Source organism: Rhinoraja longicauda, chromosome 5 (assembly GCF_053455715.1).
Source record: "Rhinoraja longicauda isolate Sanriku21f chromosome 5, sRhiLon1.1, whole genome shotgun sequence".
NCBI classification, from domain to species: Eukaryota; Metazoa; Chordata; class Chondrichthyes; order Rajiformes; family Arhynchobatidae; genus Rhinoraja; species Rhinoraja longicauda.
The window spans coordinates 52,529,964-52,557,480 of NC_135957.1; the positions used below are offsets into that span (position 1 = coordinate 52,529,964).

General features: G+C 41.6%; 1 protein-coding gene across 8 annotated transcripts in view; it reads left to right on the forward strand.

The window, feature by feature from the left end:
* ptprk (protein tyrosine phosphatase receptor type K) overlaps positions 1 to 27,517 on the forward strand; it is a 503,565-nt gene that overhangs the window by 360,614 nt on the left and 115,434 nt on the right. For all 8 annotated transcript variants that reach the window (XM_078399543.1, XM_078399544.1, XM_078399546.1 and 5 more), the window contains 3 exons: positions 2,928 to 3,037; positions 10,448 to 10,649; positions 12,272 to 12,371. In XM_078399543.1, coding sequence (XP_078255669.1) covers positions 2,928 to 3,037; positions 10,448 to 10,649; positions 12,272 to 12,371 — 412 coding nt within the window. The remainder of the gene's footprint in view (positions 1 to 2,927; positions 3,038 to 10,447; positions 10,650 to 12,271; positions 12,372 to 27,517) is intronic.

The window sequence follows — 27,517 nt, forward strand, 5'->3', positions numbered from 1 at the left end:
AGATGAGGAAGAACTTTTTCAGTCAGAGAGTGGTGAAGGTGTGGAATTCTCTGCCTCAGAAGGCAGTGGAGGCCAGTTCGTTGGATGCTTTCAAGAGAGAGCTGGATAGAGCTCTTAAGGATAGCGGAGTGAGGGGATATGGGGAGAAGGCAGGAACGGGGTACTGATTGAGAGTGATCAGCCATGATCGCATTGAATGGCGGTGCTGGCTCGAAGGGCTGAATGGCCTACTCCTGCACCTATTTTCTATTGTATTGTTCCTGAACATGGTGGTGTGGGATTTCAGGTTTTTGTACTTCCTGCCCAATGGTAATAGTAAGAAGAGGACAAGGCCCATATGGTGGGTATCCTTGATGGTAGATGCTGCCTTCTTGAGGCAACACTTCATGTCGATGCAACTGATGATGGGGATGGATTTGTCCATGATGGATTAGCTGAATTTACCATTCTCTGCAGCCTCACACATTCCTGTACGTTGGAATTGTCATGCCAGGGATGTTACAACCATGCAGGATACATCTATAAACATTTGTTAAGAGTATTTGGTGACATGCAGAATCTCTTTAAACTTTGAAGAAAGTAGAGGCACTGGCATGCCTTCATCATGATTGCATCTGTATGCTGGGCCCAGGCCAACTCATTTGAGATGTTAATGCCCAGCAACTTGAAGCTGCTAACACACTCCATCACAGACCAACCAATGGAAACTGGCACGTAGTCCCTTGACTTCCCCTTTCTGAAGACAATGACCAGTTCTTTAGTCTTATTGACATTGAACAAGAGGTTGTTATTGTGACACTGCACAAGAACATGTTCTATCTCTCTCCTGTATGTTGGACACATCACCATTGGTGATTCGAACAAGCATAATGGTATAGTTGGCAAATTTATAGATGGTATTGGTGCTTTGTTTAGCCACACGTCATAGGTATATAGAGAGTAGACCAGGGGGTTAAGCATGGAGTCTTTAGAAGAACCTGTATTGATGGTCAATGCGGAGATATCCTCACCAATCCATACTGATAGAAATCTACTGTTGAGGAAGTCAAGGATCCAATTGCAAAGGAAGGTATCGAGGACCAGGTCTTGGGGCTTGATGATAGGTTTGGAAGGGATGATAGTATTAAACACTGAATTGTGGTTGAAGAACAGCAGCCTGACGTATGTGTTCTTGTTATCCAGATGATCCAGAGCAGAGTAGAGAGCCAGTGAGATAGCATCTGCCGTTGACCTATTATGTGTTAACCTGATAACATCAAAGGTTACTGAAGGAAGTAAAAGCTTGATGTGGGATACAACACACAAATGTGGTGGGGACTAGTTAGTTAATATAAAACAGAGTGTAGGCATACTCAGTTCAATATAAAACAGAGCTATCATTAGGTTACTTAAATGTTTACAGTTCTAATGACAAATGAATGAAAGTGCTGTTTATGTTAACATTTCTGATGAAATAAAAATGGCATAAACATGCATTGGAAATTAAAGGAGGAAGATAACTCCATTAAGTATGTGGGTAATAATTTGGCAATTGCTCTCTAAGGTAGGGAAAATGAAACTTTCCTTTTTGACAGAAACAATAAAACAGAAGCCACTTACCTGAATAGAGAATGTTTGCAGAACCCTGAAGTGTGGAATGATGTGGGTGACATAGTGCATGATTTGCAAAAGGATTGTATGTAAGTGCGGCAAGTAATCTGGAAGAATGACAATTATTATTATTTATTATTAGGAGAACTAAACACAAAAGTAGGTGAAAAGCAGAAACAAGTTCAGATGCTGGAAATCTGAAATATGAGAAATGCTGGATGTCTGAATAAATGGAAGTTGGTCTGAATCTTTAACTCTGTTTCTCTTGCCTGCTGAGGTCAGATAACACTGACCTCTTCAAGTCAGGCTGAGGTCAAATCTCAGAATGCTCCTTGAACATTGGAGGATGGTTTTACTCACTGGAGGCCAAATGTCTACGTCCCAGAACACTACTGCAGGAATTCCGAAACCAACCACATTCAGATGTTGCATCAATGACCTTTTGATTATGAGTCGAAAATGGATACGGCCAATTGCATTTGCATTCCTCATCAAATGAAGCATTACACATTTGCGTATATAAAGATTTGGCCAGCTTCAGATGCGGAATGATACGTGGCAGCAAACTTTGAACTTCAGAAATACCAGGGCATGACCACCTTCAAAGAGAAAGGCCTAATCACCTATCCTCGTTGTTCAATGGCATTGCTATTAATAGTTTAATAGTTCGTTATTTGTCACATGTGGAACAGCACAGTGAAATTCTTTTTGCATATATTACACATGCAGGTGCCACCATTATTGGCACCATATTTCAAAGTCCAAATTCTGGTTGGCCCACGTGTTCGATGTACTGGAGCAGTTCCCGCATCCCTCGTCTTGTCCAGCTATCTTTGTGTTCCATGGATGCCTCCTGCAGCCTACCTTGAAGACGCTGGAGGAATTACCCAAGTTCACCCTCAAACCAGCCCACTCCTAGTGTCTGACGTCTCAGCTCCCTCCCGGTTACGCTATCTGCCGAGCCTTCCCGCCGACCAAACTGAGTTCCACCTTATAAACTTCCCTGTGGGGGACCATTAACCAGAAACTAACCGCATAAACGCTATGGTTACAAGAGCCAGTTTAGAGGCTAGACCTCTTGTGGCGAGTGACTCAACTCCTGTCACCTCAAATACATACTTACACTCCTTACAAAGCACAAATAAGGTGTTTTCTGGCTTGATACTGTTCCATCGGCTTTCAAAAAGCTTTACATCATCAATTTCAGTTCTAACTTTTTCAATTATTTGTTGTGTTCTGTGCAGGAGAAATGATAAAATATGTTTTACTTTATTGAGTGTTTTTATTTATTCACTGCATAATCTACATTGAAATGATTATGTGTTTTTGCCTTCCAGTACCTGGTCCCATACCTAGTGATTCATTGAAAGGAACGCCATTTGAGGACAAAATTTTCCTGCACTGGAGTGAACCTGTCGAAGCAAATGGTATCATCACACAATATGAGGTAATAGATATTTGGTAATTGCTCAATGTCAGTTTGATATTTGTACTCTTCCTTCAGACGCACACACGTTGAGAATGTTTAACTTGCCAGACATACAGGGTACTGAAGTCCAGGTGCTATCGGTAGCTACACGTTGCGATCTACTGCCATCCTTGAAACCTTCTAGCATCAGTTGTCCAACAGCAACCAACATCTTTCCAGTTTCCAAACATCACAGTGAGGTTCCAATGGGGTTATGCTATCTTCTCAGAACCTCCTTTCCCCTGCAGTTTGCTTAACTCCAGTAGTTAGTAGTAATATTTTAACTCTACCTGGTTCTGAACTGGTTTTATCTCTGCAGTAATTAGCAGATTTTTTCATTGATTAAACGCGTTGCAGCATGATGCTATGGATGTCAAATTAAGGAAAATGTTGGAAGATACTTGAGGTGTGTGAGATATGCGAGGTGTTGCATTTTGGCAAGTCTAACAAGGGCAGGACCTACACAGTGAATGGTAGGGCTCTGGGGAGCGTTGTAGAGCAGAGGGATCTAGGAGTACTGGTGTATGATTCCTTGAAGGAGGAATTGCAGGTAGATCAGGTGGTCAAAAATGCTTTTGGCACATTGCCCTTCATCAGTCAGAGTATTTAGTATAGAAGTTGGAAGGTCATGTTGCAATTGTATAAGACGTTGGTGAGGCCGCATTTAAGAGTATTGTGTTCATTTCTAGGCACCATGGCATAGGAAGGATGTTGTCAAGCTGGAAAGGGTACAGAGAAGATTTACGAGGATGTTGCCAGGGCTAACGGGTGTGAGCTATAGGGAGAGGTTGATCAGGTAGATGCACAGAGTCTCTTGCCCAGAATAGGTGAATTGAGGACCAGGGGACATAGGTTTTAGGTGAAGGGGAAAAGATTTAATAGGAATCTGGGGGGTAACTTTTTCACGCAAAGGGCGGTGGGTGTATGGAACGAGCTGCCAGAGGAGGTAGTGGAGCCAGGGACTATCCCAACATTTCAGAAGCAGTTAGACAGGTACATGGATAGGACAGATTTGGAGGAATATGGATCAAATGCGGATAGGTGGGACTAGTATAGCTGCGACATGTTGACCGGTGTGGGCAATTTGGGCCGAAGGGCCTGTTTCCACACTGTTTCACTCTTTGACTCTATGATTATGACTATATGTGCCTTGAGCAAGCCCAAGTGCGCCTCTCTTTGGAACTGGATAATCCAAAATAAATGAAAAGAACAAGGAAAGCTAATGTAAATAGAGCTCTCCCTTTCAGCTTTCAGTAGTTCTGGATTTATTCTTCAAGTACAATAGATCAGAAAAATACTTGGAATTGAATAACTTTTTTTTTCAAATGTAATATCTGAAGAGATTCTCAGATCCGATATTTTACTATTTTCTGATGGATAACTACGTTTTACTTAGCTTTTGTTCCAATTGCCATGTCAGAGTAAACATTCCATGTGATATTTGTTTTCTGCAGAACCAGAAGGGAGATAATTGCTTTCCTATGGGGATTAGGGTTTTCAAATATTGGCAAAAGACAGAGAAGCGTTCTTACTACATTGGACCAATCTCAAACACCTGGTTATTAATTCAACCATTACATAGAAATAGCAAATTGTGGTATTTCCAGAGAGTCGATGCCCACTTTACGCAAGTCCTATTACATAATTCATAGAAAAGTACAGCACATGAACAAGCCCTTTGGCCCACAGTCTGTGTCAAACATGATGCCAAGCTAAACGAATATGGATCTATCTGCACATGATCCATATCTCTCCATTCCCTGCATATCCATGTGCCTATCCAAAAGTCTCATAAACTCCACCATCATATCTGCCTCCACCACCACCCATGGCAGTGTGTTCCAGACACTCACCACCCTCTGTAAAAAAAATACTTGGCCCTCACATCTCCTTTAAACTTTGCCCTTTCATCTGAAAGCTATGCCCTCTAGACTTCGGGTCTATGCCCTCTATGCTTGTCCCGCTCAGTTACTCCAGCATTTTGTGTCTACCTTCAATTTAAACCAGTATCTGCAGTTCTTTTCGACACATTTTGTCCGCTCCACTGCAAAATCTGCTCAAGGTATGTCTACTTTGAAGAAGTTCTCCTCCTCTCTCCGACGAGAGTTCAGCAACATCTTCTCTCGCTGCTCCCCTCTGTGATTCCTCCTTCCCTCCGACTCTCTGACCACTTTTTAACCCAAACTCATTACTCTTCACATACCTCAAAAAGCTTTTACTATCCTCCTTTATATTATTGGCTAGCTTACCCTCGTACCTCATCTTTTCTCCCCGTATTGCCTTGATAAAACAAAATAAGCTGATCCTGCTGGACTCGACCTGGACATGCCATCATCTCTTTCTGCCCAAACTAATCTTATCTGCGCATCAAGAGCTGAACTTTAGCCAAACCTCTCCTGTGAAGCAGAGCAGTGCAGTGATTCACCTCTGACTGCATATCCCGAAGCTCTGTCCTTGTAAGACATTCTAATTTGAATGTCTGTCAGAGGCATTTAAAAATTCTCTGGATGAATTTAAATAATTTTAAAAATAATTAACTATGCAATCTGCATTATTGTTAACTGTTAGGTTATAAAATCACTCAAACACTGCCTTGCACTTTTCCTACTTTCTACAAGATCAGCCACTCCAAAGGTGCAGCACGGTGGCGCAGCAGTACAGTTGCTGTCTTCCAGCGCTAGAGACCTGGGTTTGATCCTGATTAGGGGGGCTGTCTGTATGGAGTTTGTATGTTCTCCCTGTGACTGCGTGGGTTTTCCCTGAGATCTTCGGTTTCCTCCCACATTCCAAAGACGTACACGTTTGTAGGTTAATCGGCTTGGTAAAATTGTCCCTAGTGTGTGTAGGATAGTGTTAGGGTGTGGGGAATGTCAGGTTGCCACGGACTCGGTGGGCCAAAGGGCCTGTTTCCACGCTGGATCTCTAAACTAAACTAGACTAAATGAATAATTGTGAGAGTCTATAAATGATGCACCTTGCCCCTCTCTCTATTCTGCCAAGTCCAGTGTTGGGGCAACCGGCCTGGTACACCTGCAACCAAGCTCTAACTTGTCCACTAACGTGTGGAGGTCCCAGGCGAGTTGTGTTCTGAAAGGATTAACCCTCTTGCAAAATAGGGCTCATCATGTCTGTGCCAGGATTTAAGTAATTTGATCTCAAGAAGGGTCTCAACCCAAAACGTCACCCATTCCTTTTCTCCAGTGAAGCTGCTTGTCCCACTGAGTTACTCCATCATTTTGTGCCCACCTATGATCTCATTAATCCCAGTCATTTGCCCTTTGATCCCTGGGATGATCCCTGGGATGGCGGGACTTTCATATGAGGAAAGACTGGATCGACTGGGCTTGTACTCGCTGGAATTTAGAAGGATCATGCGGTCTCCCAGGTTTTACACACCGCTCTCTCTCATCTGGACAGCCAGGGGGGCTATGTGAGGATGCTGTTCATTGACTTTAGTTCAGCATTCAACACAATAGTCCCCAGCAGACTGGTTGAGAAGATGCTGGAACTGGGGCTTAGCACCCCTCTGTGTGCCTGGGTCCTGGACTTTCTCACTGCCAGGCCCCAAGTGGTCAGGATGGGGGAACACACACCTAGCTCCCTCACCCTGAACATAGGATCCCCCCAGGGCTGCGTCCTTAGCCCCCTACTGTACTCCCTGTACACACATGACTGTGGGGCCAGGTTCAGCTCAAACTCCATCATCAAGTTTGCTGATGACATTGTGGTGGTGGGCCGGATCTCCAACAACGATGAGAAGGCCTACCGGGAGGAGGTGGCTGATCTGGCACTCTGGTGTCAGGACAATAGCCTCCTCTTGAATGTCACTAAAACAAAGGAGCTGATTGTGGACTTCAGAAGGGCTAAACATCCAAGGACGTACATGCCACTGGAGATAAATGGGTCTATTGTGGATAGGGTGAGCAGTTTCAAATACTTGGGAGTCCGCATCGCAGAGGATCTGACGTGGGCAACGCACATTGCCGCACTGGTGGGTAATGCTAAGCAGCGCCTTTACCACCTTAGACAACTGAGGAAATTCAGAGTATCTCTGAGGATCCTTCATTGCTTCTACTCTGGGGCTGTAGAGAGCATCCTGTCCGGCAACATTACAGTCTGGTTTGGGAACAGCTCTGCCCAGGACAGGATAGCCCTGCAGAGAGTAGTGCGTTCGGCAGAACGCACCATGGGAACTACACTCGTCCCCCTGCAGGACCTATACATCAGGAGGTGCAGATCCAGAGCAAGCAAGATCATGAGGGACCCCTGCCACCCCAGTAACGGACTGTTCCAGATGCTATGATCAGGCAAACGCCTCCGCTGTCACGCTGTGAAAACGGAGAGGTTGAGACGGAGCTTCTTCCCGCAGGCCATCAGGACTGTCAACTTTTATAACCCCAGAGACTAAATTTTTGTCGACACTAATAGTAACTTATTAACTTTATTTATATGCTGTAACTGTAATTCTTTTTGTGCACAACCCGCAGGCATTGCCACTTTCATTTCACTGCACATCGTGTATGTGTATGTGACAAATAAATTTGACTTGACTTGACTTGACTGAGGGGGGATCTTATAGAAACATATAAAATTCTTAACGGGTTGGAGAGGCTAGATGCGGGAAGATTGTTCCCGATGTTGGGGGAGTCCAGAACCAGGGGTCACAGCTTAAGGATAAGGGGGAAGTCTTTTAGGACCGAGATGAGAAAACATTTCTTCACACAGAGAGTGGTGAGTCTGTGGAATTCTCTGCCACAGAAGGTAGTTGAGGCCAGTTCATTGGCTATATTTAAGAGGGAGTTAGATGTGGCCCTTTTTGCTAAAGGGATCAGGGGGTATGGAGAGAAGGCAGGTACAGGCTACTGAGCTGGATGATCAGCCATGATCATATTGAATGGCGGTGCAGGCTCGAAGGGCCGAATGGCCTACTCCTGCACCTATTTTCTATGTTTCTATGTTTCCCTGTTACCTCTTTTTAAATTATTTACCCAATCCAGATCTTAACTACTCTTTGAGTGAAAAGAGAACCCAACTGCTCCTTCTCTTGCAAATGCCTTGAAATGCACACTCTTTGCTTTTGACAATAGACAATAGACAATAGGTGCAGGAGGAGGCCATTCGGCCCTTCGAGCCAGCACCGCCATTCAATGTGATCATGGCTGATCATTCTCAATCAGTACCCCGTTCCTGCCTTCTCCCCATACCCCCTGACTCCGCTATCCTTAAGAGCTCTATCTACTTTTGAATCCTCTTATTAATGTGCCTATTTTTTCCATCACTGTTCTGTCTGATTGTATCATGGCTTTGAATGCCTCTAATAATTATCTCCTTGTCCTTTGTACTGAGGAGAATACCTTCAGCTAAAACTGATGGTTCTTACTCCTGATAAATCTCCTCTCCACTCTCTGCAAAGAGGTCTATTAGTATTTGTATTGATTTATTATTGTCACATGCACCGAGATACATTGAAAAGCTTACTTTGTGTTCTATTCAATCAAATCAAACCCTGCATGAGTACAATCAAGCCACGCACAATTACAACAGGTAATACAAAGAGAAAAATACCAGTGCAGAATATAGTTTTATTGCATTATAGCATTACAGTTAAGGGGAAAAAGTGCAATGTGTAAGATTGGGAATACATCTGAGTTTATGGGAGGGCCCATTCATTAATCTAATAACAACAAGGAAGAAGCTGTCTCTGAATCTGGTGGCACATGCTTCAAAGCTTTTGTATCTTCTGCCCGACAGGAGAGGGGAGAAGAGAGAATGACCAGGGTGAAAATGGTTCTTGTTATATGTTGGTTGCTTTCCTGAGGCAGCGTAAAGTGTAGATGGAATCAGAGGAGGAGGAGTGAGACTGGATTGTGTTGACAGCCTGGACGACATCCCCAAATCTGCAATTTCTTGAGTCTTGGGCAGAGCTGTCGCCAAGCCAAGCGCTTATGCATCCCAATAGGATGTTTTCTATAGAAGTTGGTCAGAGTTGTTGGAGACATGTCAAGTTTCCTTAAACTTATAAAGAAGTAGAGGTGTTGGAATGCTTTCTTGGTTTGACGAGGCCAAATTGTTGGTAGTTTTTACGCCTGGGAACCAGAAGCTGTCGACATCTCCATGTAAACATTGTTGATGCTGATTGGGGTTTGTGCACCACCTTGATTCCTGAAGTTAATGACTAGCTCCTTTGACTTGCTGACATTAAGGGAGTGTTCTAGGGACCCATTCTAATATGCGATATCTACACATGGGGACAATATTCCAGCCAGAACTAAACAAGTTTTAGCAAGTAAATTTTAGCATTAATCTTTCTATCGTAATTAAGCCAAGAATCCAATTTGCTTATCTTTGAACAACCTTTCCAACACATTCTGCCATCTTCAATGTGCATCCCTGGACTTTCAGTTCTTACTTTCTTTTGTCCTTGTTTTTATTTATTGTCTGCATGAGCTTTTCACTGTACAAAATTTTACATTGCATGGGCCTGTTTGTTTTACCAGTCTCTGCATAAAACACCGGAGACACCTCGAGGCTTCACATCATTTACTATATTTCTAATTTTCGTTTACTACATTAATTTTATGCCTTTTGTACACTAATTCTGGTGGATAGTGTAAGGAGCGATGGTTCTAATATTGACACAAGGGGGGACAATATTGTCACGTTCTACATTCTGTAAAACAATTGTTCACTATTGCTCTGCTTTCACCCCTTTGCCATGTTTAAGTTCAAGCCTCTTTAAACCCTCCACCCCCCTCCACTCTCTTTTTACTGACAATTCTGCAATGGTTGATATTTTGTTAAAGTAGCACTTTCTGAAAATTCATTTATGTGCTGTCAGTCATTCTATTGTCTATTTGTAGTTTAAAAAAAATATTACATGATACTTTGGTGAGAGACCAGTTGCGTTTGATCAATCCATTGATGTTAAGAACCTGGCAACCATTAGCAGCAGGCCATGCAATCCCTCTAGCCTCTTCGGCCATTTGTCAAGGCCAATCCATTTGCTATTTGCACTCAAGCTCATTTCCCAATATACCTTCCTTTTCGTTTTTGACAAAAGTCAGTTTCATTCTTAATATTCAAAGTCTGAACCACCACAGTTTCTCATCAAGATTAGAAGCTGACGCTGATACCTGGAAGCTGATCTATTATTCTGAGACTGAGGTATTGAAGAAACAACCCCTCAGTATTTCCCTGTCTGTCTCTTTCAGAATCAAATGCTTCTTTACAATCAACTCCAGATAATGCAAATAAGCAACGCTGACTTAACAAGGACTGATCAATGTAAAAACCTTCACCTCAGGCTGCAGTCTAAATGAATCTACAAAACAAAAATCTATAATCACTTGTTCCATCTTCTATTTAAGAATTTTGTTCATGTTTTGGCAGGTCACTTACAGCAGCATCAGATCGTTTGACCCTGCTGTTCAAGTGGCTGGTTCTGTCCAAACAGTGACTAAACTCTGGAACAGCACACACCATGTTTTCACCCACCTGCATCCTGGGACCACCTACCAGTTCTTCATTAAGGCTAGCACTGTGAAGGGGTTTGGTCTGGCTACAGTTGTCAACATAACAACTAATATATCTGGTAAGTGAAAAAGGTTTGTAAAAAATAAAATAGAAATAGCAGTTTTACTGCAATTTGATTTGGCATATTAAATTTTGTGAACCCATGTGTTATGTCTATGTGCCAGTGAAGCTGCTGCAAACAAGATTTTCATAGTACCTGTACCTCACCGTACATGTCCACATGACAATAAACTCAACTCAATGTGACATGACACATGCACTATCATTATTTAATTTGTATTTTCCTCTTTTATGCAATTGTTTTTCAAAATTTAACGAACTGACTAACCTAATCAGTTTGTCTTTTTGGAAATACATTTGTCATTTCTGATTCTAATTTGTATCCTATATAAACAACTGTTTAGTTTAAGCTAAACTAAACACTTGTTTATATAGGATACAAATTAGAATTTTGGATTCTAATTTGTATCCTATATAAACTGTTAATCTTATCAAAGGCTTTAAAGAAAGTTCAGAATCCCCTCATAATAACCAATCTTGCTAATTGTATAGTTTTGATTTGCATTATCAAAATGTGTATTAAATTTTAAAAGATATTTTAATGTAAAACTGTTCAACAAACATACACAAACTCAAATATAATATGATAACGTTAATGAGTGTAAGGAAATTTGATTTTTCAGTAAGAGCACTGAAGTCCAAATAAGATCACTAAGCCCCTAATTTTTGCTTCAAGTCAAAAATCGCCTCTGTGCTTTCAAAGAAAGGCATTGTATCCTGTGGGATACATGTTCATTGATCAAATGAACTAAAGTCACAACTGTTTAATTGTAATTTTTTTTTAAAGGACTTTAGTTTCTGAAAAAGAAGCATTGGTGACTGTCAGTGAATACCTGACGATTTTCAGCAGTACAAAGACAAAATATTGATGATCTGATTTTTAATTGTTGCCGTGGGGGACACATTTTTAAAAGAGCCTCAGGCTACAAAGGATGTTCATTAATTTACATATTTTCCTTTGTTTAATTATATATATTTTTAAAGTAATATCTTGCATTTGTGCAGTTCATAAGAACATAATTTATAAAAATCTATATTAAAATAACTCGAGTGTATTAAGTTGACTTCATTTCTACACTTCTAAACGGTAGCAGAAAGTGTGCAGTGAAAGGTGAAAGGGAAAATATGGTCACTTTTTAAAAAATAAGCTTTAACTATGATCTGTATGTTTATTTCACTATATTCATTTCAAACCCAATTTCCCTAATTTATAAAAAGCATGCTCCAGTTAAAATTTAGCAACTTATTTTTAGGAATCAATGTCCTGTGATGTGCCCTGGTTCCAAAATATGACCAGGTCTTGGCATTAGTTTTATGGGAAGCACCAAACCAAGGCTAAAATTCCCAAGAGGAAGTAGTTTTTAGTTATTTTTCCAAGCAGCTGTTTTGTGATAATAGAAAGTACAGATTATTTTCATCCTTTCCCTGAACAAAATGTTAGCTTGCCTACAATGTTGCCTTCAAAGGTATTTTATTGCCTTACTGTATATCAGAAGTTAAATGTTATCACTTTTTATTATGTAAACGACCATATTATTCAGCCTCTGTTAGACGATTCTTAGGATTTGTTCTCTTGAATAAGGTTGAATTAACTGTTTTTTATTTAATTCAACTCCACAGCTCCAACTCTACCTGATTATGAGGATGCTATTCTTAATGAAACAGCAACCACGATAACTGTCATGCTGAGACCAGCACAGGCTAAAGGTGCTCCAATCAGGTAAAGTTTCTCAGCAGCAAATTAGAAGCATGGTCACTATTAATATAGATCTTTAGTTTAGAGCAATATTCATTTGACATTGGTATCAAGAGATTTTTTTGCTCCGTTAGCAAACTCCTTGAAGTTAATGAGACGAATGTCTTCAGGGATTTTTCAAATTCCAGTCCCGAATGTTCCATATGCCTGCTCTATGTTACAATATTCTATCACTAGAATTTTATTTCTATTCCATCGTGGTTTTACTGGAAAAAAAAATTCAAAGCTTTTCTATACGAATGATTAGCTAATTCTAGTTCTCCAAAATAATGAACTAGTAATCATGCTTAAGGTTTCATGTAATTTATGGGGAATTTGAAAGGACTTTAAAAGTGGAACGAGAAAAATGGTGATGAATTGAAACAAAATGACCTAATCTAAAACAAGTGCCCCCACTGGAAATCCTATAAAACCTATTACATTTTGTTTGGCATGTCTCTGCAATTCACTTTCACGTTCTCTGTAACATTAATTTTGAATGGCATTTACTTGTCATCTTAATGAGGAGTAATTTGTTGATCAGTTTTTTTTCATGCAGCTGTTAATGCAATCTGAATACTCCACTTTGTACTCTGCTTTCTGAACAGTTCTTGATACTGGGCTGCTTGTTCATTGACTTGAATGTTGCCAAATTGAAGCCGCATTATAATTTAAAAAAGATTAAAATTATTTTCTCCATGTTGTGGAGGTCTGGGTTTTGTGCAACAATGACAGCAAAACACTCAGTTATCCACAAAGTTGAAGTTGAGGAATCTCAAAATAAATATATCTTATATTATACTATTATTAACCTTTCATTAATTATTATTAATAAATTAATTAATAATAATACATTATTATACTAACGTAGACATATGTAGCCAGAAACCTCTGCGATTTCTGCATTAAACTATATAGTTAAACTATATAGTTTAATGTAGCAATATCAGAAGTTTCTGTCTTTCATTTAATATTTCTATGCATTCTGTGCTGCAGCCACCGTTCCAACAAATAAAATAAATAATTTTAAATGATCAGAAATTAGACTTTTTATGAACTAATGCTTGACAAAGTGAGATCTTAGTGCACAATGCCAATATTATCATTTTGCAAATTAACTGTCCGCAAAAGGCTATCTTTATGTCTGGACAATAGACAATAGACAATAGACAATAGGTGCAGGAGTAGGCCATTCAGCCCTTCGAGCCAGCACCGCCATTCAATGCGATCATGGCTGATCACTCTCAATCAGTACCCTGTTCCTGCCTTCTCCCCATACCCCCTCACTCCGCTATCCTTAAGAGCTCTATCCAGCTCTCTCTTGAAAGCATCCAACGAACTGGCCTCCACTGCCTTCTGAGGCAGAGAATTCCACACCTTCACCACTCTCTGACTGAAAAAGTTCTTCCTCATCTCCGTTCTAAATGGCCTACCCCTTATTCTTAAACTGTGGCCCCTTGTTCTGGACTCCCCCAACATTGGGAACATGTTTCCTGCCTCTAATGTGTCCAATCCCCTAATTATCTTATATGTTTCAATAAGATCCCCCCTCATCCTTCTAAATTCCAGTGTATACAAGCCCAATCGCTCCAGCCTTTCAACATACGACAGTCCCGCCATTCCGGGAATTAACCTAGTGAACCTACGCTGCACGCCCTCCATAGCAAGAATATCCTTCCTCAAATTTGGAGACCAAAACTGCACACAGTACTCCAAGTGCGGTCTCACCAGGGCCCGGTACAACTGTAGAAGGACCTCTTTGCTCCTATACTCAACTCCTCTTGTTACGAAGGCCAACATTCCATTGGCTTTCTTCACTGCCTGCTGTACCTGCATGCTTCCTTTCATTGACTGATGCACTAGGACACCCAGATCTCGTTGAACTCCCCCTCCTCCTAACTTGAGGAGATGGGATTTGACACAAAATGGCACTTATCCATGTTCTCTGGGGAATCTGTCTGACCCGTTGAGTTACTCAAGCACATTGTGTCTTTTTTTGTGTAGCATTGGTGGCATGGCTGACGGAGCTGCTATCTCATATCACCTGAGACTAGTTTGATCCTGACCTGTCTGTGTGGTGTTTGTACATTCTCCTGTGATCTCGTAGGTTTCCTCTGAGCGCTCAGGTTTCCTCCGGGTACTCGGGTCCCAAAGACATGGTTTGTAGGTTAATCGGCCTCTGTAAATTTCCCCCGGCGTGCAGAGAGTGGAAGTGAAAGAGGGATAAAATAGAACTAATGTGAACGAGTGATCGATGGTCAGTGTGGATTCGGCGGGCCAAAGGGACTGTTTCCAGGCTTTGTCTTTCAATCGGTCAAGCAAACATTTATATTTAAATATAACGCAAATATTTCAAAATGTAAAGACATTTTGGGAAAATTGTTATTTCAATTTCTACTTCAATCCCAGGTGTTTATGCAACTCATAATTTATCATGCTGAAATACCTTGGAGAGAGGGCAGAGGGTTAAGGTGTAAGCATTACAATCTGTAGTCACAAAACCGGGACAGAGAGAAATTTGACCATGTTCCTGATAAAAATAGGATAACATACACTGAAGGGAAAGGAAAAGTTAAACATCAATATGTAGCTGAAGGGAGCAAGGGGTCATGGTAGAATAGTTCTGGAGAAGGGGCTGATGGAATTTTTGAAGGCTGGGGAAATGATGGCTTAACACTGACAGCCACCTACTCAAGCTCTGATTTTAATCCGACACACCCGCCTGATTCAACATCCACTGACCAAAACGGGGAATAAAACTGAACATCAAATAACGTTCATTAACCCCAAAGCTACCTGCCGTTACAATCTCACTGGGCGAGTGGAGCTAAATCAAAAGCTGCAATATCAGGAAATATGAGGGGAAATTTGTGAGAATGGCAAGGAAAATAATTTATTCACAGAAATGTTCACAAAATCATGAAACAATTCATTGAAAGCTGATTTTGATCGCTATAGGGCTATCATACAATTGCTAATTTCAATCTTTACATTAGAAGCTGGTTAAATAATTATTGTGCAAAAGCCCACTGAATTCAAGAGAGAGCTAGATAGAGCATTCAAGAGAGAGCTAGATAGAGCTCTTAAGGATAGCGGAGTCAGGGGGTATGGGGAGAAGGCAGGAACGGGGTACTGATTGAGAATGCTCAGCCATGATCACATTGAATGGCGGTGCTGGCTCGAAGGGCCGAATGGCCTCCTCCTGCACCTATTGTCTATTGTCTATTGATGATGCAACAAAATCCAGTATTTCTGCATCATTTTACTGTAATTCTACTTGCACATACTCATCGACAGCAACATTTTCTGATTTCCACTAATAATACTTTTGTGTGAATAGTTTAAGATGGATGTTTGGTTCAGAAGTTGCTTCATAAAATTCACTGTCACATGGCACTAGATAATTGCTGCTTACAGCAATAATGTAGAGTTGCCATCAAACTGTAGACAGAATGCAGTGAGACACATATCCAACTCATGACCTTGGAATTGGATTCAAATTGGCCTGGAGCTCTCTAGATCTAAAATATAAGTGACATACTGTACCATGGGGACAGATGGATAGAAATCTGTCCAGTCCTCTAAAATAGACTGTCCATTGCTCTATGGTTCTAAATGACGAAGCAACCCAAATTACTAAAGCAGATGGTACATTACCTGATGCAGCAAGAAAAAAAGTCACATACTTTCAGCCACTTTTTGATTATAATCAGACCATGTTTGTGGGTCAGATCAATTTCAAAATATTCAATGAAAGAGAACTACTTTAACAAGCATTGCAATAAACAAACTTGAGGTCTTGCTTTGCAAGTAATAGGTAGTCAAACCTGCCTCCCTGATGATATGATGGGTGTTTGTCACTCTTCATAAAATGTATGTTATGGCGGTCCCTGGTGGTGAGCCACGTGTGGTGCGAACCCTCGGCTCGGAGGGTGGGGTCACGGACCTTGGAATGGGGAGGAGTAGCAGTTGGTAATGGAGTTCCAGGAGGAGTTGAGCTGGTTGGAGGTTTGGGGAGCTGTTTGTTGCTTGAATAATAAAGAAAACTTTGCTTGACACGTGTCCCACTTCATTGGCTTTGCTTGACACTCGTGTCCCGCTTCAATGTATCCACCGCCCCCATTAACTCGATTGAACACAGATTTACCATAGACTTCAGCTGAAGGATTAAATTGACCTCTTCACTGCTCTTTGCTTTGAAATGCAAATTTAATTACCTTCAAATGAGTTGCAGCAAGCATGACCAAAACACCAAGTGCTGGAGGAACTCAGCGGGTTCAACAGCATCTGGGAAGGGAATAGACAGGGGATGTTCACGGTCAGAACCTTTCTTCAATCTGATAGGCGTAGGATACGTACGAAACTTCAGATGCTGGAATCTTGAGTAAAATACAAAGTGCCGGAAGCATTGCTTCAATTGTCAATCAAGAAACAGCAATAAAGCAACAACTTTATTGTTGAGAAAATGATAACATTCCATCTGTTACCACCTCCTTTTTACCTAATTAACGTAATCCATGAACCAGAGTTTGCTTCTACACACAATATACGGCTCAATTTCTCCGCTGTTGTTTTTCAATGCTCTGCTTATCTCCACTTTATTAAATTAATATTTTTTTGAATCCTGATAATGGGTAAGGTCTTCCTCTGAACTGACTTCAAGAAGACTAGATTGTAACTAAAATCTCTCTTGGTTTGAAACAGATGATTGCAATCTTGGTCTCCTTTATGACCCTCCAGCTGGCTCCACTAAGCTGGGTTCAAAACTCATTCCAACTAATTGCTCAAACTATCTTCACCCTTAACTTGCCTCCTCTGCAGCATCTTAAGTTTTCTTGCTTCCAGATGTCTTGAGTCCCCTTCTTGATGCACTCTATCCATGTACAAATCCAATGTATTGAAAACTCCATCAACTAATCTATTGACCGCACCGTCCCAAATTTACACCACCCTAATCCTCTTCTAATTCGTTTCTCTTTACATACCGAATTAACATTGTTATCATTATTTGCACATTTTTCTCTGAGTTTACCTTGCCCAAGAATTTTAACCTTGCCCAAGATTAATCCTCATCCAGTTATATTTATAAACCCATACTTAATTATATTCCAGTATGGATGCTACAAATCCCTCCCGTTTTGCTGCATCGTCAGTGGTAAAACCTTCAATAATTCGACTTAGTCTTTCAACTCTCCCACTAAATCTCATCTCTGCTTGCAATGGCTTCTCATGATCTATTTTCACCAAAATATACCGGTCGGTGCCTTCTCATCCCATGTGGAATGTTTTATAATGTTGAGTCTACTCTATAAATGCAATGTTGAAAGGATGGATGGCTTAATCCACTAATGTGCCAGAACACAGTAATGAGCCAGATATTGATCTTCCATTAAAGGCACTGCAGCTTCCACTGAGCTTGACATCTGATGTGCTTTATTTTGTGTACTAAGAAATGCAAGTAGATTAATTCCTAATCCGTGACACTGAATGCAACATAAAGAGTATGCAGGCCTATGCTTTGAGATTTAAATTATTATTTTCACTATAATGGACAGGTGAAATTGATGTCCTCTAGTCAAAATGACCCAGTACTCCTGCTTAACACCAGCAGATCTACTAATTTTTCTTCCCCATGTAACCGTACAGAAGCTCAGGATCACAGGTTGGAAAATAAACTCCAGTCTTTTCCTCCTGCTGATCTTAGTCATCAAAGTGGCATTGATGGATTCTTCATGGACTCAAATGCAACCATTTTCTAACTCTTTGGCTGGGAAACCTGACCATGGAGCCAGCAGTGGGCTCATTTAAATCAACAAGAGAAAAGGCTGTGGAGAGAAAGCAGTAATTAGAACTTAATTTCCATTTTATTCGGTGTAATTGAGTTCAATTAATTGTGTGAAAGCATTTTGTTATTCTAATTGTATCAAGTTTTAATTATAAATATTTTAATGATCGTATTATTTGAATAGTGCATGACTGCTTTTGGATATTAGCGAAGATCAATCTTTTAAACCATAGCTTTTGAGGGTGAGGCATTGACAGCTTTAGAGGTAACCATGAGCAGAGCAAACCCCAAAAGCTCAGCAGCCAACTAAAGATCTGTTCCTTCCCTCCCAACCATTGTACTAGCCATGCTGTCAGCTCAGTTTGTTGCTGAAGTGTATGAGGGCAGAGCTCAGGTGTCTCTAGGAATATGTAACAACAGCCAGAACAAGGTTTACTCAAATATTAAGAAGGGGTTCAGGTCAGCACCACTACCACACCTGGGGCAGTCAGATCACCTGTCCATATTCCTAACCCCAGCATACACCCCACTCAGGAGGAAAGCTCCAGTCACCATAAAGACTGTTAAGACATGGCCTGAAGGAGCTTCCTCGCAGCTGCAGGATTGCTTCGAAAGGACCAACTGGGATATTTTTGAGGATCAGGACTTGGAGGAGTACACATCAACTGTACTTTGCTACATCCAAAACTGTGTTGACAATGTCACCGTCGACAAACGCATCCGGTTGTACCCAAATCAAAAACCCTGGATGACAAAGGATGTCAGGTCTCTCCTCAAGGACCGTAACACCGCCTTCAGGTCTAGTGATAGAGCTCTATACAGTGCTGCTAGAACCAACCTGAAGAGAGGCATCAAGGATGCCAAAGCGTCCTACAAGAGGAAGATTGAAGACCACTTCTCCAACAATGACCCACGGCGGGTATGGCAAGGCATCCAGCACATCACCAACTACAAGACCAGCAACCGCACGACTGCCGACGGCGACGCCTCGCTGGCTGAGGAACTTAACTGTTTCTTTGCTCGTTTCGAGGTGAAAGCTACAGTGGCAGACATTACACCCTCTCCAGCACCTGACAGCAACACCTTCACTGTGCAGGAGTATGATGTTAAGCGCGTGCTCAGAGCAGTGAATCCCAGGAAAGCTGCAGGCCCCGATGGTGTGACGGGCAGAGTGCTGAGGGAATGTGCAGACCAATTATCTGAGGTCTTCACAAAAATCTTCAACCTGTCCCTTTTAAAATCCACCATCCCTCCCTGCCTGAAGTCCGCCGTAATCATCCCACTGCCGAAAAAGTCTGTCATCAGCAGTCTTAACGACTACCGTCCGGTAGCACTCACACCGGTCATCACAAAGTGCTTCGAGAGACTGGTCCTGCAGCACATCAAAGCCAGCCTCCCACCCACCTTCGACCCACACCAGTTTGCCTACAGAGCAAATAGGTCTACAGGGGATGCCATCGACACTGCTCTTCACACTGCACTGACCCACCTTGAACACCAGGGGAGCTATGTGAGGATGCTCTTCCTCGACTTCAGCTCTGCCTTTAACACGGTCATCCCGAGCAGACTGGTCACCAAACTTTCCGACCTTGGATTTTCCCAAACCATCTGCAAATGGATCAAGGACTTTCTGACCAACCGCCCCCAGACAGTCAAAATAGGCCCTCACCTCTCCTCCACCATTACACTGAGCACCGGCTCACCACAGGGCTGTGTGTTGAGCCCCATCCTTTACTCCCTCTACACTCACGACTGCGCCCCCACCCATCCCACCAACACCATCATCAAGTTCGCGGATGACACGACTGTGGTTGGACTCATCTCAGAAGGAGATGAGACAGCCTATAGGGATGAAATCCAAAGGCTGGCAGCATGGTGTTCAGTGAACAATCTGGTCCTGAACTCCTCCAAAACAAAGGAACTTATAATTGACTTTAGGAAAACCAGTGGAGATTACGACCCACTCTACATCAATGGGGTCTGTGTGGAAAGGGTACCAGCTTTCAGGTTCCTGGGTACGCACATCACAGAGGATCTCAGCTGGTCTACCAACACCATCACCACAGTAAAGAAGGCACAGCAGAGACTCCACTTCCTGAGGATCCTCAGGAAAACCAACCTGCAGGAGAAGCTCATGTTGTCCTTCTATCGCTGCTCCATCGAGAGTGTGCTGGCATACTGTATAACCACATGGTATGCCAGCTGCTCAGAAAAGGACAGGAAGGCCCTTCAGAGGGTCATCACGACGGCCCAGAAAATCATCGGCTGCTCACTGCCCTCCCTGGAGCACCTGTTCAGCCTACGCTGCCTCAGTAGAGCAGGCAAAATAATAAAAGATCCATCCCACCCCGGCCACCGTCTGTTTGTTCATCTGCCCTCTGGTCGACGTTTCAGGTCGATAAAATCCCGAACAAACAGACTTAAGAACAGTTTTTACCCCAGGGCCATACGAGAACTGAACACTACCTTTGCACTAGGCAACACTAAAAAATCTTTGTACTTAACATAATTGTATTTAATTGTATTTATGTATTTATTTGTTTTTGCATTTATTGCATATATGTTTGTACGCACCGTCAGGATTGGCTATTTTTTAATTTCGTTGTACTCGTTGCAATGACAATAAATGAATATTATTATTATTATTATTAACTTCCTAAACAGAGGTGCATAGACAGAGTGGATGTGGAAAGGATGTTTCCACTAGTGGCAGCGTCTAGGACCAGGGGTCAGACCCTCAGAATTAAAGGGCGATCTTTTAGAAAGGAGGTGAGGAGGAACTTCTTTAGTCAGAGGGTAGTTAATCTGTGGAACTCATTGCCGCAGAGGGCTGTGGAGTGGATATTTTTAAGGCAGAGATAGACAAATTCTTGATTAGAACGCATGTCAAGCGTTATGTGGAGAAGGCAGGAAAATGGGATTAGGTAGCAGAGATAAGCCATGATTGAATGGTGGAGTAGACTCGACGGGCTGAATGGCCTAATTCTGCTCCTTGAACTTGTGAACGTGAACATATGGATATACAGGGAATGGAGGGGAATAGATTATGTGCAGGTAGATAGAGATGCTCTTGACATCGTGTTTGGCACAGACATTGTGGGGCAAAGGTCCTCTTCTTGTGCTGTACTGTTCTACCTACTAAGAAAACCATCTTCCAAGACATTCTTTAACAGCATTTTCAAAATAGAGAAGACTCGATGGGCCGAATGGCTTATTTCTACTTCTATAACTTGTTAACGTGAATTCTGATTGAAATTTACAGGGAACATTTGATGGTCAGCCAGCTCTCTGTCTCATGCCACCCAGTTTTCAGATGCAGTTTTGGATGCAGTGGGCAGAAGATGGCAGAGAGAAAAAGGAAAATCATATCTCTGCTCCTCATCATGTACAGTGCCCTCCATAATGTTTGAGACAAAGACCCATCATTTATTTATTTGCCTCTGTACTCCACAATTTGAGATTTTGTAATAGAAAAAAAATCACATGTGGTTAAAGTGCACATTGTCAGATTTTAATAAATGCCATTTTTATACATTTTGGTTTCACCATGTAGAAATTACAGCAGTGTTCATACAGAGTTCCCCCATTTCAGGGCACCATAATGTTTGGGACACAGCAATGTCATGTAAATGAAAGTAGTATTTTTTTGCATATTCTTTGCATGCAATGACTGCTTGAAGTCATTGCATGCGATTCATAGACATCACCAGTTGCTGGGTGTCTTCTCTGTTGATGCTCTGCCAAGCCGTCTTTAGCTTATGCTTGTTTTGGGGGCTAGTCCCCTTCAGTTTTCTCTTCAGCATATAAAAGGCATGCTCAATTGGTTTCAGATCAGGTGATTGACTTGGCCACTCAAGAATTGACCATTTTTGAGCTTTGAAAAACTCCTTTATTGCTTTAGCAGTATGTTTGGATCATTGTCTTGCTGTAGAATGAACTGCCAGTCAATCAGTTTTGAGGCATTTGTCTGAACTTGAGCAGATAGGATGTGTACATACATTTCAGAATTCATTACGCTACTACCATCAGCAGTTATATCATCAATGAAGGTAAGTGGGCCAGTGCCTTCAGCAGCCATGCGTGCCCAGGCCGTAACACCCCCACCACCTCACAGATGAGGTGGTATGCTTTGGATCTTGGGCTGTTCCTTCATACTTTACTCTTGCCATCACTCTGATACAAGTTAAACTTCATCTCATCTGTCCACAAGACCTTTTTTCCAGAACTGTACTTCTTGGCAAACTAACCTGGCCATTAAATTTTTGCGGCTAATCAATGTTTTGCATCTTGCAGTGTAGCCTCTGTATTTCTGTTCATGAAGTCTTCTGCAGACAGTGGTCATTGAGAAATCCACACCTGACTCCTAAAGAGTGTTTCTGATCTGTCGGACAGGTGTTTGGGGATTTTTCTTTATTATACAGAGAATTCTTCTGTCATCAGCTGTGGAGGTCTTCCTTGGCCTGCCAGTCCCTTTGCGATTAGTAAGCTCATCAGTACTCTCCTTCTTCTTAATGATGTTCCAAACAGTTGATTTTGGTACGCCTAGGGTTTGGCTGATGTCTCTAACAGTTTTATTTTTTCTCTAACTCATCATGGCTTCTTTGACTTTCATTGGCACAACTTGGAAACTGAAAGTTTCCAACGGTGATGGGAAAGTCTGGAGGAATGACTGAGTGCTGAGAGCTCTCTTATACCTACATTAAGGAGGCATTTAAACACACCTGAGCAGTTACAAACACCGTGAAGTCATGTGTCCCAAATATTACGGTGCCCTGAAATGGGGGGGGGGGGGGGCTATGTATAAACACAGCTGTAATTTCTACATGGTGAAACCAAAATGTATAAAAATACCCTTTAATAAAATCTGACAATGTGCACTTTAACCACATGTGATTTTTTTCTATTACATATCTCAAATTGTGGAGTACAGAGTCAAATAAATAAATGATGGGTCTTTGTCCCAAACATTATGGAGGGCATTGTATCTGTATACTCTGGATGGCTTGATTGTAATCAAGTCAAGTCAAGTCAAATTTATTTGTCACATACACATACACGATGTGCAGTGAAATGAAAGTGGCAATGCCTGCGGATTGTGCACAAAAAAGAATTACAGTTACAGCATATAATAAGTTAATAAGTTACTGTATTATCTTTCCGCTGACTGGCTGGCACGCAACAAAAGCTTTTCACGGTACAATAGACAATAGACAATAGACAATAGGTGCAGGAGTAGGCCATTCAGCCCTTCGAGCCAGCACCGCCATTCAATGCAATCATGGCTGATCACTCTCAATCAGTACCCCGTTCCTGCCTTCTCCCCATACCCCCTCACTCCGCTATCCTTAAGAGCTCTATCCAGCTCTCTCTTGAAAGCATCCAACGAACTGGCCTCCACTGCCTTCTGAGGCAGAGAATTCCACACCTTCACCACTCTCTGACTGAAAAAGTTCTTCCTCATCTCCGTTCTAAATGGGCTACCCCTTATTCTTAAACTGTGGCCCCTTGTTCTGGACTCCCCCAACATTGGGAACATGTTTCCTGCCTCTAATGTGTCCAATCCCCTAATTATCTTATATGTTTCAATAAGATCCCCCCTCATCCTTCTAAATTCCAGTGTATACAAGCCCAATCGCTCCAGCCTTTCAACATACGACAGTACACATGACAATAAACTCAACTTCAACTTCCCCCAACCTACTGGGAGGCAGCATCTTTGACACAGATGGGAGGAAATCATATTCGGAGGTATTTAGGAACAGCTTAACTCCCAGCAATGTAGGATGATGTTTTCTCACCATATCCTATTTTTGCTTTCTTATCTTGCCTGTTTCAGCAGCAACCTCCTCCTCTGCTCCCTCTTCACAGTAAAGACCAACCACTGTTCCAGTGTCTTATTTCACATGTAAACATGTGATGTGATAATGCTGTTTCAGGTAGAACCATCCAGTCTTTTTTGTTGGGAAAAAAAACAATTGCCGGAGGAACTCAGCAGGCCAGGTAGTATCTGCGGAGCAAAATGGTCGGATGACATTTCAAATTGGGACGAAAATGTTGATTGTCCATATCCCTCTACACATGCTGCCTGTCCAGCTCAATCCCAGCCAGCTGTTTGTCTTTTACTCAAGTCACTTGTATCTTTAATCTTTTCAAAAATGTGCTCCATTAAATCTAACCTTTGTAATACAGGAGCTCAAATATTCAAAGCTAGAGAAAGGACTTCACATCCTTTAGTAAGGGAATAAGATAGCACAAGTAGCTGTTGATCAGAAGGTGAGATTGTAAACTTTTGCTGAAGACATCCATACAAACTTAAGGAGGCAGTTGCTAGGAAATGTTAGGTGCATAAAGAGGACCTGTCAGCCACTCAGAACATGGTGGAGTCACAATCTCAAACCAAAGTGTGTTCTCAGAACATTGAATTCTCCTACTTTAGATAACCTCTACAACCCCCCCCCCCCCCTTACCTTTCTCCCCCATAACCCCACTACCCTTTCGTTCCCTCCCCCCTCCATTGAGCTCAGGATGACTTGGCATCTATCCCACACCTCATCAATTCTATAGCCTCACGTTTCGTAACTAATCCTTTTGTCTCACATCTTGCTTGTATTCTTCTCTGGCCTTTGTCCAACCATCTGCCTATCATCCCTCCACCCCCACTCCCCCTCGCCTGCATTCACCTTTGACCTGCCTCTCCACTCTTCTGGCTTTCCTTCCCTCACCCCTGTAATCAGTCTGAAGAAGTGTCCCGACCTGAAACATCATCTATCCATGTTCTCCAGGAATGTTGCCTGACCTGCTGCGTTACTCCAGTTTTTTGTACCTTTCCTTTTGTTTGGTCTTAGTTAGTGGTTTGTGTGGAGCAAAACCTGTTTGGTCTGAGTCTGACCGTGTTCTTGTGAAAGGCCGCAGGCCCAGCTGGTTTACATTGCCATGATTCACGCCAAGCGGCAATTATCTGCAGCTGAAACCACCAGGTAATATTAGTTTCAGATTGTCCACCCTGACTTTCCAAAAAGTCTTTAATGGAAAAATGTACAGACTAGGTGCACAATAAATGAATTGTGACAATTGCCATGTACCTGGGAACAGACTTGCATGATGCTCAGGTTCAGAGCATAATCAAGTGGTGGAGGCTAGAATCCCTTTCTGTCAAGAAAACACAAGCATGGCTGTGTGAGGCACATGAGGGAATGTGGGAAGTTTGTGCCCATTGGAAGCCAGACACCCAGGACGGATGTCTTCCACTCTTCAAGTGGAAAGATTCTTGGGTGTTCCTTCTGCCAATGAGAATCTTGCTGATTTCTCTGATAGAATGCTAAGATAACACTGATCCCACCTGCTACATTCTGGAAAGAGTTCATTGCATTTATTGGTCAGGATCACGGTGACCTTAACAGTCACGGCCGGAGTTTAGAGTTATGGTTGAGAGACTCTACTGTAAATCCTCTCCTGACACCACCATGCAAAGTTGCCTTGCTCTGGTACCATGTTGGCAAAGCTGTGGATAGCTTTATGTGAGACTCGAGTTCTGACCGCAGTAGGTGATGTAGCTTCTTGACAAAATGAGAACCTCCCATCCATTACTTCTCAATGAAGTTCAATCATAGAAGGACTGCGATTAATCTTGCTTCCAGAGCTGTTTGCTCTTTTTTCTGTTAGCAGCTTATTCTTTCTCTCAACTTCCTTGCTGCTCCCCCTAAACTTCAAGCCCGAAAGGCTCTTACGATGCTCATAAAATAGGATGGAAGAATGAAAAGCAAGTAATGTACCAAAAGAACCTAATTCTCAGAAACCACAAATTCTTCTATTCTGAAAATGCCACAGACCTCCTGAAATTAGCCAGCAGTGTTAAACAACAAAATAAATCAAAGGAACCTTAATAATGGATCAATCCTTTCAATAATATTTCATTAGGGTACATGTGTTGGTGTGATATGTTGCTTGATAGTTTGAAGGGAGCAGCTCATACAAGATTTCTGCAGCAAACATTGCACTCATATAAAAATATTTTAACACGCTATTTAAATACTCCTGGGCCCTGCCTAACTTGAACATTGATTTAGATGCATAAATGCTATTTTAAGTTAGCATAGCATCAAAGTTCCCACACCGTATGTCTCTTCTATGCTGTAAAAAATCAATCCCATTTTTACATGATGCTTGTATTTTGTCGAGACATTCTGTACATTTTTGCAGTGAAGGAAATAGAGATGGAAAAATCACTGAGTAGGTAGAAAAGAACATTATTTTTAGCAATGAAACTTTGAAAATCGTTTGTAAAGTGGTTCTCCACATCTCAGCAAGAATAAATTGGAGCGTGGTTGTTTCGCAGTAGGTGACTCAAGGCCTTTGTTGATCTTGGAACAGTTGTCTGCCTTCTCACTTTTGATTGCAAACGGCGATTGCTCCCAAAAGACTGGAAGTGGGGGATTAGACATTATGAAAAGCAGTCTGTGTACTTTAACATTTCTACTTTTGATTTAGCAACATATGAATCAAACAATCCAATTATGCCGCTGTAAATGTTGCAGAACTGATATAAGTTCATGCTACCTTAAACATGGTGTAACTGAACAAGTCCTTGAAATTCCTCATTATTCATTCAGGTCATTTCACTCATTTTTGGCAGTTCCTGTTAAGTGCAGTAAATATACTGAAGCAAATCGTTTCTCAGGATACCTATAAAATTGACTGAATACTTCAAAAATCAATAAAATCAAAATCTCAATTTGAACAATTTAACGTTAAAGAATGTTTTGGCTGCTACATCACTGAGTAAGATTACTGAACTGTTAGTTTGATTTAAAACATGTCGATTAACAAGATTTCATGGCCACCATGATAAATTTCAAGTAATGAAAATTGTTTCTGAAAACTGTAAATGTATTTAAAATTTAGACATCGCTGGATTCAAATTATTTATTTGACATTTGACATCTTTTTTACAGTGGAGTATTTGATAAAAGTGCTGCCAATATAGAGTGAATGAGTTTTAATGCTGAATCAGCTCTAGTTTTATGTGTCCTTGCTTCTGACCTCAATCGTAATTGTCACCTATGCCCAAAGTAGTTCAGGCTCTTAGTTGAGACTAGTTTAACAATAATTAACATTAAAATCATCTTGAAGGACAAAGTGGTCTTTTCTCAACATTGTGTTAAGAGTCAATGAAAGGACAAGTAGAATGGTGTTCAGTTCTGGGCACCATGTTATAGGAAATATATTGTCAAGCTTGAAAGGGTTCAGAAAAGATTTACAAGGATGCTGCCAGGACTAGATGATGTGAGCTAAAGGGAGAGGTTGAGTAGGCTGGGTCTCTATTCCATGGAGTGTAGGAGGATGAGGC